Source organism: Agelaius tricolor, unplaced genomic scaffold, assembly GCF_023055355.1.
Source record: "Agelaius tricolor isolate 1412-34295 unplaced genomic scaffold, bAgeTri1.0.p SCAF_1, whole genome shotgun sequence".
Lineage (NCBI taxonomy): Eukaryota > Metazoa > Chordata > Aves > Passeriformes > Icteridae > Agelaius > Agelaius tricolor.
Window position 1 is genome coordinate 6,406,401 of NW_027269261.1, and position 13,848 is coordinate 6,420,248.

General features: G+C 47.9%; 1 protein-coding gene across 2 annotated transcripts in view; it reads right to left on the reverse strand.

Moving 5' to 3' along the window:
• Positions 1 to 13,848, reverse strand: part of GALNT14 (polypeptide N-acetylgalactosaminyltransferase 14) — a 97,234-nt gene that overhangs the window by 39,465 nt on the left and 43,921 nt on the right. For both annotated transcript variants that reach the window (XM_071421480.1, XM_071421488.1), the window contains one exon: positions 2,484 to 2,582. In XM_071421480.1, coding sequence (XP_071277581.1) covers positions 2,484 to 2,582 — 99 coding nt within the window. The remainder of the gene's footprint in view (positions 1 to 2,483; positions 2,583 to 13,848) is intronic.

Genomic DNA, 13,848 nt, shown 5'->3' on the forward strand with positions numbered 1-13,848 from the left:
GCTGGAAAATCCAACGTACTGGAACTCAGGAAACCAGGTCTGCAACTCAGAATCTTCCACCAGCTACAGAAAAATCACCTCTCTGTTCCCCAGCCTGTCCATCTGTCACCTGGGTTATACCACTGAAGACATGTACTAGGGAGAATAGGGTAGAAGAGGTGACAAATTTACCCACCACGATGCTAAAAGCAGTTGGCCACAAACTGTCCCAAAAGGCACAAAGCACTGTCAGGAGGACAGAGTTTGTTTTGAATGGCCAAGGAAAATGATCCATGTTGTTACAGCCACTGTGGGATGGAGTCATCTGGAAGATCTAATTAAACCGAGTATTTGGCGAGCAAGAGGGAAAAAGCCCCAAGCAGTCAGAAGGCACAGCAAATTAACCCACAGAGGCTAAAGAGGCAGATGAGCCCTCAGCTGGGGTCCAAAAAGAGGCAGGGAGGTGGCAATATGTACACAACCACATCTAGAGAGAACAGAGCAGGAGCCACATCACCAGCTCGCCACCAAGGATTGGTGTCCCTAGGCTTGGCTGCATCAAAGCAAGCCTCTAGGCACTGCATCCTGAGGAAATCAGTGAACCCTGATGCCAAAAGGCCAACTCCAAACCATGGGGACCAGGAAAAAAGAGGGTCAGCCCAGGAGAGTTCAGGATCCAGCCCAGGGACAAGCAGAGGAGATGGGGACCCAAGGCTGTCACCTCAGTTCCTCACTGCCTGGGCTTGCCTCTGGGGTGCAGCTCAGTGGGATGCTCTGTGGGGCTCTGGAACTGTTGGGGGATGAACCTACAAGAAAGGGCTCAGAAGAGTCCCCAGAGCTGGGGAAAACCTCCCCACAGATTAAACATGAGCACTGGAATTGCCAGGGCCCATAAGAAAGAAGGAGCAGTGCAAAGGGGCAAAGCTGTGGTGAAAATCACACATGACCAGGTAAGGAAGGCAGTAAAGCCAATTAATCAAGTCAAGCAAATTGAAAAAAGAGGAACAAGGAAGAAAGTCTATGCTGGAAATAAGAAACTTCAAAGGACAATCACCTCAATGAAGAAGTAAAAATTCAATGTACCTGTACTTCTAACCTTGCCATCACTACAATGAACAGTTCTCTAATGAAGCCAGATATGGGGGATCCAGGCCTAAGAGCTGTACCATGGGTCTAACATTCCTCATGTGACAACACCACTCATGACCACACCTGGCAGGACAGTCAGGTGCTGAGTTACAGGGAGAAATGAGGTTAAAATCCATCCCTGCACTTCACATGTTATAAGCCCCCTATATTTTGGGAGCTAGAGGACTGCACTTGCCACCTCTGCTACAAATACAACTGGTTCTGGAGAATGGCAAACTTATGCAAGGCACTGTAAAGATGAAAGGGAAGGTCCAGGATTGAGGAGGTGGTACACAGCACCAAGCATCAGTGTCACCCAAAATTCACACACGCCAGAGAGAGAAAGCAGTGACAGATTACTGAGTGTGAAGCAGGGAGACAGGATTGGGCATGAAACCATAAAGCAGAGCAGGAATTCAATTTCAGGACTGTCAAACTCACTTGTGGCCCTGGATACGCTCACCTGAAGAAGGATGCTGAGAGAAAAGCTCAGCAAAGACATGACAGTGAACAGGGCACAGCTGAAGCCTCCCCCTAACCAGCAACCTCAGTCTGACCAGCACCAGCAATGGCAAGGGGTCCCTGGGGATGCCAGGGTTTAAATTTAAAAGCCAAGACTTGCAGCAGGGCACAGACCTTCACTAAGTGCACGTGAGATGTGCACTACTGGCACAGAGCACAGCACACCCAGGCTTGCTACAGAGCAACCCACCAGCCCAGACCTGGACACAACCTTCCCACAAGAGAACCTGCAGATTCAAGGCACACCTTGGGACTGAACACAGACTTCAAAAGCCTGCAGTGAAAATGAAGCCTTCAGTCTATCCACGACAGCAAAACACAGCCAAGAACAAACCGACAAATGAAGGGATGGCCACATGCCCAGAGTGCTGCACCGTGTCGCTGCAGGAGGACAGAAACCATCCCTGAAAATCTGGTCTGCATGTGTGCCATTAGGGCTTCTCAATTAGCAAGCCTTTCTGGCACTGGAGAAGCTCAGAGAGCAGCACAGGAGCAGATATCCACAGAATGATAGCTGTCCCTAGAGAGCTGGGCCAAAATACAGCTGAGCACTCCTACCCAGCTGGATAGAACAGCTCTTAGCCCAGACTCTGTCTAATCTGCTGATGAGCCCTCAAGAGCCTCCCATACTAGGCCCTGCAAAGGGAGCACAGCTCCTCACTTTCCTGAGCATCCCACTGCAAAACCTACTTCTCAGAGAGCAACTTTCAGGCTAATTTCTCTCAGTCTCCATTTGAGACTACAGCTGGCAGGTCTGCTCCTGTTGCTGTGGTGAGTGCCAACAGATTCTGCCTTTATTTGTGATGACCACTGGCCCACTGACCCTCTTTTAAGAGGCTCCCAGGAGCTCTTACCTCCGAATTGTCCTCAGCAGGGTGGACCTGGCCTCGTTGTGGAAGGTGATGACCACGCTGGTGGGCGGGAGGTCCTGGCTGTAGCGCAAAGTCGTACACCTGGGGAGGGAGAAGGCAGAAAAGGCTGTTCAGGTGCTGGAATTCAAAGCCAGAGCTCACTTCATCAAGACAGGCAGCACAGGCCAACAGTAAATGGTCTCCAGCCATTATTACAAAAAAAAAAAAAAAAAAATCAGACTTTTTCTGTGTGAATCATTTCTAGAGGAGTCCAGGAACTGCCAAGTAAGCCACTGAGGATTAAAGCAGCAAAGAACTGTCATTAATGGGAAGGGGTGAGAAGGGAGGCACACAGCTGGTAGCCCTTTCCTCCAACCAGTGCTTCCCAGCTACCCACCAGGGCTTCTCTCATGCCCCTGGCTCATGGCACCATCAGAGGTAAGAGCATCCCTGCAGCTCCATCTCCCATCCACCTCACTCTCAGCCTCCTGAGGAAGCAATTCCCACCAGCCAGCTGCAAGGTAAGCCAAGCCCTGTTTCTAAATTGATTGTTTCCTTATTAATTCTGCCTTAATTACATAACCAGACTACAGGGAAGATTGGGATTTCAAACTTTCCAAGCCAGCCTTCAGAAGGTGAAAACCCACAGCTGCAGCCACAGTCCCTGCTGCCTTCTTCCCAGGAGGAAATGTCACAGACTCTGTAATTACTTTGACCTTTAGCTGATTAAATTTGTGGCTTTTATAGACCGACACCAATATATTCCCAGCTCAGAAAATCCAGATACCCCTTACATCCATGCCACCCTTTCCAAGGCCCTATCAGTCCCTTAGGATGGTCTCAACATGACACAACAGTAGCTCTCCATCACAGCCATCCTGTCCCTTGCCATACTCATGCCACCACTTGTCTGCTCCTGTGTCACTGCCCAGGTGCTACCACTACCATCCCTCAAATGCATCAGGAAAGAGCACTGAGCAACCACTCTTCCAAAAAACCATCAGCTCACTCCCCCCAAAAATTCTGGACCACAGTACTTGCAAGGTGAAGTAAAAACAGATGGAAAAATTAAATTGGATATGGAGAGGAGAAAGCACGTAAGAGCAGCCAGATATTGCTGGTTTATGCTATTCAGAACAGCATGTTGCACCTCTCAAATGCCAAAATGCTCTATTTTAAACGAGGTTTTACATATTTTAATTTTGAAACTGTATTTATGATTATTTACAAAGTGAACAAGTGTGCACAACGGGAGAAACAATTCCAAAGATAAAGAAAAAAATGGTATCTTGGGTGGGACAAAATATTTGCAAGCTCGCGCTAAATTAGTTGCTGCTTTCTCTCATTGTTTCACTCAAAACTCTTTCCAAATCCTGCTTGAACTTGACCAAAAGCAGGTTTCTCATTACTCCCCTGTTCTTTCAGCACAGTCATCCACACCAGGAATTCACCTTCGAGCCAATTCTAATTCTGGGTCCATCCCCAAAGGACGCCGAGGCCGCGCAGCTATTCCATATGCAGGAGAAAGTTCAGCAACACTGCCCCGCGCGACAACACCCTCATCCATCAAAGCTGCATCTCAGGGATGCTGGAAACAGAGGCTTTCTGAATTATGAAACAGCACTGGGTCGTGCCCTGAGCTGCTCCTCTGGGTCACTGCAGCACCACCTGCACCACCCAGCGTCCCGCTCCAGCCGAGCCATCCCAGGCTGATGCTGCTGAGCTTGGCCGTGGCTCAGGCTCAGCTCCCGTTTGCTCTGCGGAGCTGCAGGGACAGGCGATGGCAGCTGCTCTGCCTGTGCTATTTATACACGGCTCCCAGATGCGTGTCCTTCCACCCACTTCCAGCAGGGCTCTGTGGAGCCAACAAGGGAAGCTATTTCTGGCAAAGAACGAGCGGGAGTGGAAAATACAAAGTCATCAATACTTTACTTACGCTGCTACAACAGCCCAGGAGCTGGTAAAGAAAGCAGGAGCTGGGAGTGTCTGTGCCTCCCACGGGTGGGAGTGCTGGGGCTGCTGCAGGCTGGCTCAGGCTCCTCCTGAGCAACAACCTGCTTCTAAAATCTCAGGTGCTGACACACCAGCCCGGCCCAACCAGGCAATGTGCGTGTGGGAGAGGCTGGAATGTCACACACAGGCACCTCCAGAGCTGCAGTTCACCTCTGGCTCGTGTCTCGTGAGGCTTGTCACATCCCAAGGACAGGAGTGATGCTGCTGTGGACCTCCAGCCTCGCTTCGCCTCTGTGACCAGCACTACACCCCAGCTGGGACTTGCCTCTCCAAACCCTGCCTGCAAAGGGTGAGGCAGAGCTGCCTGGATCTTCCTCCCAGGGCTCCTCCTCCTGGGTACTTTATGGCTCTGACTCTCTCCTTGCCCAGGATTTTACACCTGGGTTCTTCTTTCAGGAGCCCTCCCAAAGTTTTCTCCACTTGGTCCCTTTTTTTTTCCCCCCCCATTCCTCCCCCAGTGTAACTGCAGCTAAACATCCTGGGTCCCCAGAAGGCAGATTTCACTTTAAGTTGTTGACTACAAGTGTCTTTTTTTGGCACTTACTTGGGTAATAAAAACCACAGCTTGGAAAAGCATTAAATCCAGCATGTCCAGAATTATTTTGTGTGACAATTACATCTGGGGTAATTTCAATTTAATACCTCACTGCAAGTGAAAATTGCAGCATGCAGCCCTAAAATTGCTGTAATAATGAAAATAAACCTGCTAAAAGCTGCCTGTGCTACCTCAGGCTGTCACTGGATAAACGTTTTGTGCTGCTGATGGTATTTCATAGGTCACCCATTTGCCAGCAAAAAAAACCAAAACAAAACCAAAACCAACACCCACAACATTTTCAGGAAACCAATGAAAGCTTGAGGGTTTTTTTAGATTGTTAAAAAAAAAAAAGGAAAGAAGAAAAGGAAAAAAAAAAAAGTAGTAACTGCACTGCCTGTATTTGCAGTGTGTTGAAACTCACTGGCTAAAACCATTTAAAGTTTGATGCTTTGAAACCTTGCAGCAGGACTGGAGAGCAATCCTAGCACAGCAAGTGCAAGCAAGAAAGCTGCCAGGCAGCTCTGCAGGTTCCCAGCATCTGGGTGGGGTGAAAGAAGACAGAAACCAGGCTGGCCTGCCCTAAAAACCCCAGGGAGAGCACCCAGATAGAGAACAATTCTTATTTTCTCATGCAAGAAGTCAAACTTCATTTGATGGGAAGAGTCACTTTTTGATTTAAGTTTTTTTTTTTTTTTTCCCATTCAAAATGGAAATAATTTCACAATCAGGAAGCTCTGAAAGGGGTAGTCTGGCTACAAACACCTTAGGAATCACTTGGAAAATCCCAGCCTGGACTGGTTGCCTGTTATACTTCCTCCAGGTTGGACAGAGCAGCACAAATGTCCCCACATTCCCAACGTGCTGTTAACTAAATAAATAATGCAGTGCCTGTTTGTGGGGACATGGAGCAGACAGCCAGAGCCCTGCACTCACTGCAGGAATTGCAAAAGCTCTCCTGCAAAGTCCCAAACTTTGGACACTCCAGCATGGCCCCCAGAGTCCCTTTCTCAAGATATTTTTCTTGAGCTTCTTCAGCCCTTGTGCTGCTGGTGAGCAGGGGGGTCTCACAAGCTGGTAGCCTCCACACACAGCTGCTCCTGCATCCTTAGGGATCCTCCTGACAGGGCAGCACATGCCCATTCCCAGGGAATCTGAACCCATTTTACATTTAAAAATGGCAAACTTCACTCTCAGTGCCCCTCACCAAACCAAAGCCCACCTTGCCACCACAGCTGCACAGCACAATGGTAAAGATTAACCGTGTGAACGGAGATAGACCTGATGCCAATAGTTTTAACTTTCCTATTTTTTAAATTCTGTACTGTCTTAGTGTGTGACTCTGAACTCCATATAAAGTGTTAGCAAGCTCTCTTCACAGTTTAGTTGGACAAAAAAATTCTTTTCCAGCCTGAGAACCAAGGACACCATTGCAGCTTTAGGCTCAAGAAGTACCAACAACAGCAAACTGAGGAGAGCAATCTGGGAGGATGGGACTTCATAACCTGAAGCTGTAATTGGACAATTGACCCCAATATGTAAATGGGCCAAAACCTATAAAAATGTGAAAATGTGTGACTGGTCATCCATCCTGCATCCATCTTGGGTAGAGCCACAGCCAGGCTCTTGTACTGCCCAAGGTGTATCCTTTGAAGGCCTTTTAATAAATACCTACTTTATTCCTTTAACTGTGTCAAGCCTCTGTTCCAGATCAGCCTCTTTAGGCATCAGACCCTGTTCCACAGCCTCTTCTGGTGCCCCCAGGCTCATGCAACATCACATGTCCACAGTGCAGTGCTGTGTCTCTCAAAACCCACCTCTCCTGAGCCTCATTAATTTCCCTCCATAAATGATCATCCTCATCCCACTCCCCTAGATTCCCCCTGCCAGGCTTCTGCTCATTCCTCTGCTCTACTTCAACAGCCATCACTTGCCAACAGCTCTGCTCTGAATTTTTAACCTTTTCCATGAAGTCCAGACTCTCCCTCAACTCAGCTCACCACTTCCAAAGCACCCTCTGCATATTTATTTCAAGCAGCAGCTGCATCAGGCAGAGCTACACCATTCACCTCCCTGCTGACTCCTTTCTTCTCCTTGGAAACACATGGGAGAACACAGTCCTGTCACCACGCATCCAAAATAAGGGTATTTGGGTTTGTGTGCACTCTGCTGCCACAGGGCTCTCACATCTGCCCAGAGGATCTCACATCACCAACAGCATGGGTTCACACCAGCCCTGATGGACAAACCACGCTGATTTCAGATGACATTCCCCAAGGAATGTTTAAAAATTGTTCCCATGGGAAGAAAATGAAAATTATGGCCCTGGTGAGAAAGGAAGCCACTACCCACCACAGGTAAGAAAGAGTTGTCAGTGGAAAGGCAAAGATTGCTATGCAGGCTCTGCACACCTGTAGGGACGGGTGGCAGGACATGCAGGCACCTTGGTCACACCTCTCAGGACAACCTCTCAGGGTAGCATACACAACAGTGGAAAACTATTGTGCCTAAGCCCTGTCTTTGAGCTGAGGCAAAATTCATAAATCATAAAAACATAGAATATTTTTAGGTTGGGTTGGAAGGGACCTTAGAAATCATCTAATTCCAACTCCCTGCCTTGGGAAGGGACACCTTGCACTAGATCACGTTCCTCTAAATCCCATGCAACAATTGAACACCTCCAGGGATGTGGCATTCCACAGCCTCTCCTGGCAACCTATTCCAGTGCCTCATTCCCCTCAGAGCAAAGAATTTCTTCCCAATAACCAACCTAGGAGACATCCATGAAAATACTCTAAAAATTGGAACCCTGGATACAGTTTGATATAGAGCTGTAAAACAATGTATGTGCCAACTCATATGGAATCTAGGAAGTTCACAGAGCTTACTGCTGGGCAGGACTGTGCACCACCTCACCTGACCTCTGGGCAACACAACCTCTGGCATTTCTCCCAGTTATTTCTGCATTTTGCAGTTATCCATGCATTAAGTCCAGTGACTTGTGCCTGACTGCAGAGTACCTTTCAAAAAATCATTGCTTGATGACTTCCAGAGATGGCGAATTCAAGAAGTGCTGCTCACGACACAGTCAATACATCAGTCTCATACAAGAGTAAAAATGGGGCACAAAAATTCAGAATTTGCTTGAGCAGAGCACACAGAGGGGTCAAGTGATGTCCATGGCATTCACTTCCCATCAATACCCTTGCTTCTTGGCTCTCCCCAAGCCACCCTTCCATGGCATTCACTTCTCATCAATACCCTTGCTTCTTGGCTCTCCCCAAGCCACCCTTCCTGCATCTTGCCTCGAAGTATTTTTCATTCAGCTTTGAGAGGCCTCCAAAATGCTCCTTTCCATCCAAGTTATGCCAGCATCTCCTGCTCCTTTCTCTGGGTATGCTTTGCCCCTCCTCAGTCAGGAAGAAGCTGCCAAACAGAGGGCTGGCCATGGTCTGTGCATCTCCAGCACCACCACGGCACCCAGGGCCTCTCCGAGGCACAGCTGTGAGCAGTGAGACAATTGCTGCTGGCACATCCTGCTCGTGGGGTCAGGTTTGGCACAAGGACCTGCTGAGAAAGCTCTGGGATTCCCTCTGGTGCTGCCTCTAAGCTCCACCAGGACACAACCTGAGCGTGGAGGTGGCAGCTCAGAGCACGGGTGCGACTGTCACAGCACAACAGGAAAAGCAGCGGCGGCAGGAATTGCCACCAGCTCCAGACCCTCTGGCCCCTGCAGGTCCACCTTGGGCTGGCCATGGCTGTGGGCAGGTTGGTGCTACTGAAACACCAGAGCAAAGGCCTAGAGCAAAGAGAGGCTGGAAACACAGCTGGAAGGCTCAGCAGTCCAGAAAGCAGCCGTGCCAGAAGGAAAGAAGAAAGGACGCGGAGTCAGATGTCAGCTGGCAGTGCCACATGATTGCAGGGAATGCCAGCTCAAGTTTGGCTTGCCAAAGTGAAAAAATACCCTTGAGAAAGGTCAGAAGGATTTCTCTGTGCTGGACTGGCATGTGCCTCAGGTTTGCATTCCCAAAAAGGGGCTGAAAAATCCCTAGGGTGGCGTGAAACAGACGCTGTCGGGGCTGGGAGAAACAATGGTGATCCAAAGAGAGGAATCCCTGGTTGGGCAGATGACTTCAGGGTGTCCAAGGGCTTCAGAGCAAGGGTAAGGAGGCACATCTGCAACAAATACTCACTGGTGGTTCCTCACAAGGAATTATTCAGCAGGTTTGAACTAGATGTAATTTGATAAAATTGCAAAGAAGGCCCCGAGGAAAAATCTGCTGGGGCTGTGAACCAGCTCTGGCTGTAGATTAGATGTCCAGAGGAACCTGTCCAAGTCTGCTCCTTCCCCACAAAAATACTCGAAAATGCACAAAAGAGTGGAGTTCTGCAAATTGGTGCAACTTAACCACTGGCTGACCTGAGATCAGTCTCCTTGGGTTGACCAAGAAATACATTTTTCTACACTTTCTACATTTTTCTATCTTCTGGAATCTCAAGCAGTTCTGGATTTGGTTGGCATGCAATTAATATTTCCTCTAACTCACTGCCTCTTTCAGTCTCTTTCTTTCTTCTCCCTGCAAGACAGATATCTAAAAAATTAATCAAACGACTAAATTTGAAGAAAAGGGGAAATACAAGAAGGCAAAAATAACCTTCTCTGCACATGATGTGCTGCTGCCTGTGAACCTCAAAACTGATGAGAAGATGCATTTATAATTCATTAAAAATTTGCTGGGTTTTTGTCTTCAGAAAAGGAGAGGGGAAAAGAAAGAGAATTTACTAAGAAAGAAGGAAAGAATAGCAAGGCTGCCTTTAAAAACAAGTTAAACCAGATTGTGTGTCTGGATTTTCAAAGCAGCTCATGAATAATTCAGACTTCTAGGGCCCTCCACACAGACTCAGGGTCTGTCTTGCTTCTTGACTCCCTCCATCCTTCCTTGCTCAGAACTGAGGCAAAAAGAAAAATGGAGCCAACAAAAGTGAAAAGAAGAAAGCAAAACCAGTACAATTCAGTAGAATTTTAAACTCATGCCAGTTTTACTGGAATACCAGAGCTGACAGCAGAGTTTTTCACTTGGTGGAAGTAAAAGCAAAATCTGGTACATTGCACCTTCATGGACAACCACCAATCCATTATTAAAGATCTTTAGAAGCCAGGAAAACCTGAAAGTACATTTCAGACTGTTGGAATCCTGGATGTAAAGATTCCTTTGGGAGGATGCTTTCTGACCAGAGAGCTTCCTGGCATCACGTGGCAAATCAAAGCAGAGAACGTCCCCATCCTCACAACACCTCCACAGTCACAGCTGGGGAAGCACAAACCCAGCTCCATGCTGTGACAGCTCAAAAACACTTCCAGCATGTAGGGATCTGCAGTGCTCAAAGTAGAAATCCACCCAAATGGCCCCAAACCAAAATGCCCTTTTGCTGCAGCTGATGGAGTAGGAATTAAAGGTGCTGGCTAGAAGAAAAAACCAAACAAGAGCTTGATGGAAGAAACTGTCTCATGGCCTAAATTATCATCAGGAGCGAGTCTTGGAGAATTAGTTCCATTATTTACTAATACTTGACTTTGATTTCAGCCTACATAAACATATTAGGTCAATAGAAATAGCGAGACAAGCACGAGAGTTAAACAAACAACTTCATTCTGTCAGAATTACTCGGAGCAAGTTATCAAAGTAATCGATGGCACATAATAACCATAAGACAAGTAGTCAATATGTTACAGCAGTCAAAGGCAGAGGATGGTTCCAGCAGAGGGTGATCAATGGCACCCTGGGAATGCTGAGGCACTTGGTGATGAAGGAATGGCCACCACGAAATCATCACTGGGCCCTGGCATGGTTCAGGTGGGTGCACCCCCTGAAGGCCACTGAGACAGGCAAGGGTTTATCTTCCCTATAAAAACCCCAGGATCCTTTCAATCCTTTGCAGGGAAGGAGGCACCTGGAGTTTAAAAAGGAAATCCTGTGCCCCCATGGACTGACTGATGTCACTGTCATATTTTCTGAAAAATCCCTTGGCCAGGATTTCTTCTCCTGGGAAGCTGAGAAGCCTCAGAGGAAAAGGAAAATAATTATCTGATTCGCTTCTCCTGTGTTTTGCTGCTTTGGAATGTGGTTTGGATATTGTTTACCAACTGGTCATTGTTTCACTGGTTTCATGTGAATTGTTTTGACTTAATGACCAATCATAGTCAGGCTGTGTCGAAACTCTGAGGAGAGAGTCATGAGTTTTTATAATAATCTTTTAGGATACAGACAGAAGGCTTTCTCTATTCTTTAGTATAGTTTTAGTATAGTATTCTTTAATATAATATAGATCATAAAATAACAAATTAGCCTTCTAAGAACATGGAGTCAGATTCATCATTTCCTCCCTACAACAGGGACCCGGAAAATACCAGAGACTGATGCTGGCACAGCCACCCCGAGGGCCATGGCTGGGTCTGCAGTCAGTCCTGGTGTGTCAGAGACCCCCATCCCTCCCTTCCCTCCATCCCCTGGGAAAGAAGCCTCTCCCTGGTGCAGCGACTGCCTCCCACCAGTGGTTCCTGCGCCCACCAACGCGCGGTGCAGCATCACTTCCACTCCAGCACATCGTTTGTTCCTCAGGAGCCCAGTGTGTACTTTTCATCTGATACTCAAAATCACTTGCTTTTAAATACAGCTTGTCATTTTTAGATGACTCAAGTGTCAAAAACATTTGAGATCTAAATGAAATTTTTCCCTTTTCAGGATGAGAAAAACAGATCTCTTTGGCTCTAAGTTTTCCTGCCTTTTTACTTTTAGATTCACCAACAGCTTTGCTTTGGGTTTATCCTGAAATTGCCATCTCCTGGCTTTTCTTTCTCTTAAATAGCCAAAGAACTGAAACACTGTTATCCACTCAGCTCTACTGAGCCCTACCTACCCACGTAGCCCCCAGCCTCAAGCTCCAGAGATGTGGCACTGACAACACAGACACAGCCCAGGTGTAGGCAGCGAGGTGGATCCCACCACCCACTCTGTCTCTGTTTCCAGCTCCAGGCTCTTGAAGAAAAGCAGCAGTGCCTCTCCCCAGGCATTGCTCACCTTGAAATGGAGCAGTTTGTCCTCAGGGCGCAGTGACTGGCAGGTCACTGTCTTTTATTAAATTCCCAGCTCTCACTCCTCCACTCCTCTGTGTCCCCCATGGTGACAGGGACATGCAGAAAGATCATTGCTCCACAGACAGATATCTGGGGAATGAGCTTTTATCTCTGGGTGAGTGTGTCACAAAAGTGGAGCTAATTAACTGGGGCTCTGTTTTTGAAAAAGGTTAATATTTTATCAAATATCTTCTGTCTTGAGGAATAATTAGCCCTGGAAGCAGTAGCTCTGCCATTTCCCAAGGGATTGAGCAAGAGGCTGGAGAGAGACACGTGGTATTGATGGATAGACAGCAGCTCAACTCTGGGCTAACAGTGCATCTCACCAGCAGGTACTCCTCAACACAAACCTACCTGCCACAGGACATTAACAGAGGCAAACCCCTCTCTTCAAAGGCTGTACACATTCTTCTGGTGCATTCCATGCCCTCTGGTACAAGGATGCTTTAAAAAACCAAGGCACTGTGACTCAGCCAGGAGCACTGACACTGGAGCACCAGTCCCAATCCCTTCTCCCCAGGCACTCTCTCTTCCCTCATTGCTCCAGCACCAGCCTGCACAACAAAAGGGAAATCCCATGGGCTCTCCTAATTCTTTCATCCCAAAACCAAACCTGTTCTCATGGGGGAACCAGCAGCTGAAGTAAATTCCCACAGGGACTGTGCAGGACGAGGTTCCCCCCAGTGCCTGCACAGAAGTCCTCAGTACAATGCACAACATCTCTCCACAGGGCTGGGATGCAAGCAGGGAAAATGGAGGGACTGAAAAAGGACGAGGGAAGGGTCATTTCAAATCGACCCAGAGCTGGTTTGTATGTGCATTTTTTCTTGGCAAAATGCAGTGGGGATGGGTGAGTGGGGAATTTCCAAAATGAAATCAAAACTGTCTCATAGGGAAACAAAGCCAAAATGACTTAGGGGAAAGAAATACATCACTGTGTGGGGGGGAGGGAGGGGAGAGGGAAGTTCTCAGCTTTTTTTCCCCCCTCTCTGAAACCGCAGTTTTTGGCAAGGAACAGAAAATAAAGGTATTCTTCAGGGAAGGAATAGCTGGGATGGAAGCTGTGCATGCTCCCCCTCCTCAGATTCTCTTTGGGAGGATGCCTGTCCATGCAGATGCTTTTCCCACCCAGCAAGGCACTGAGGGGCTCGGAGGAGGGACAACTTGGACAAACAAAACTCAGCAGTAAGAAATGTAGTATTTTACCAGGACATTTGCTGGAGCAGTCCAGTCACCCCCACTGCCTGCAGCCAGACTCCAAGACACTGAGTCCCTACAGATTCCCCCAGGATCCACCCTGCCAGTCCCCTTGGGCCTGCAGACATCTTTTAGCCAAGAATACAGCTCAGGAGTAGTTTTTGCTCGCTGTGCAGACAAGTGCCATAACTCACACTCCTTGCACAGCCCATTCAGATGGAAGTAGCTTTGCCCTCCAGAAAAAAAAAAAAAAAAAGTAACACAACCACTTAACTGGCACATCCTCCTGCATCCCAAACACCTGCCCATACACTTCCATCAGCTCCTCAGAGAGCCTGGCTCGCTCCTCAGCTGATTCTCAAGTTACCCTCATCCTTCTCATGAAGAGGGGACAAATAGCACTGAAAATCCACCACTGCAGGATAAATGCTGTCACATCTGCCACCTCCCTACAGCAGACACAACCAAAACACAACCAACCCTGCTCC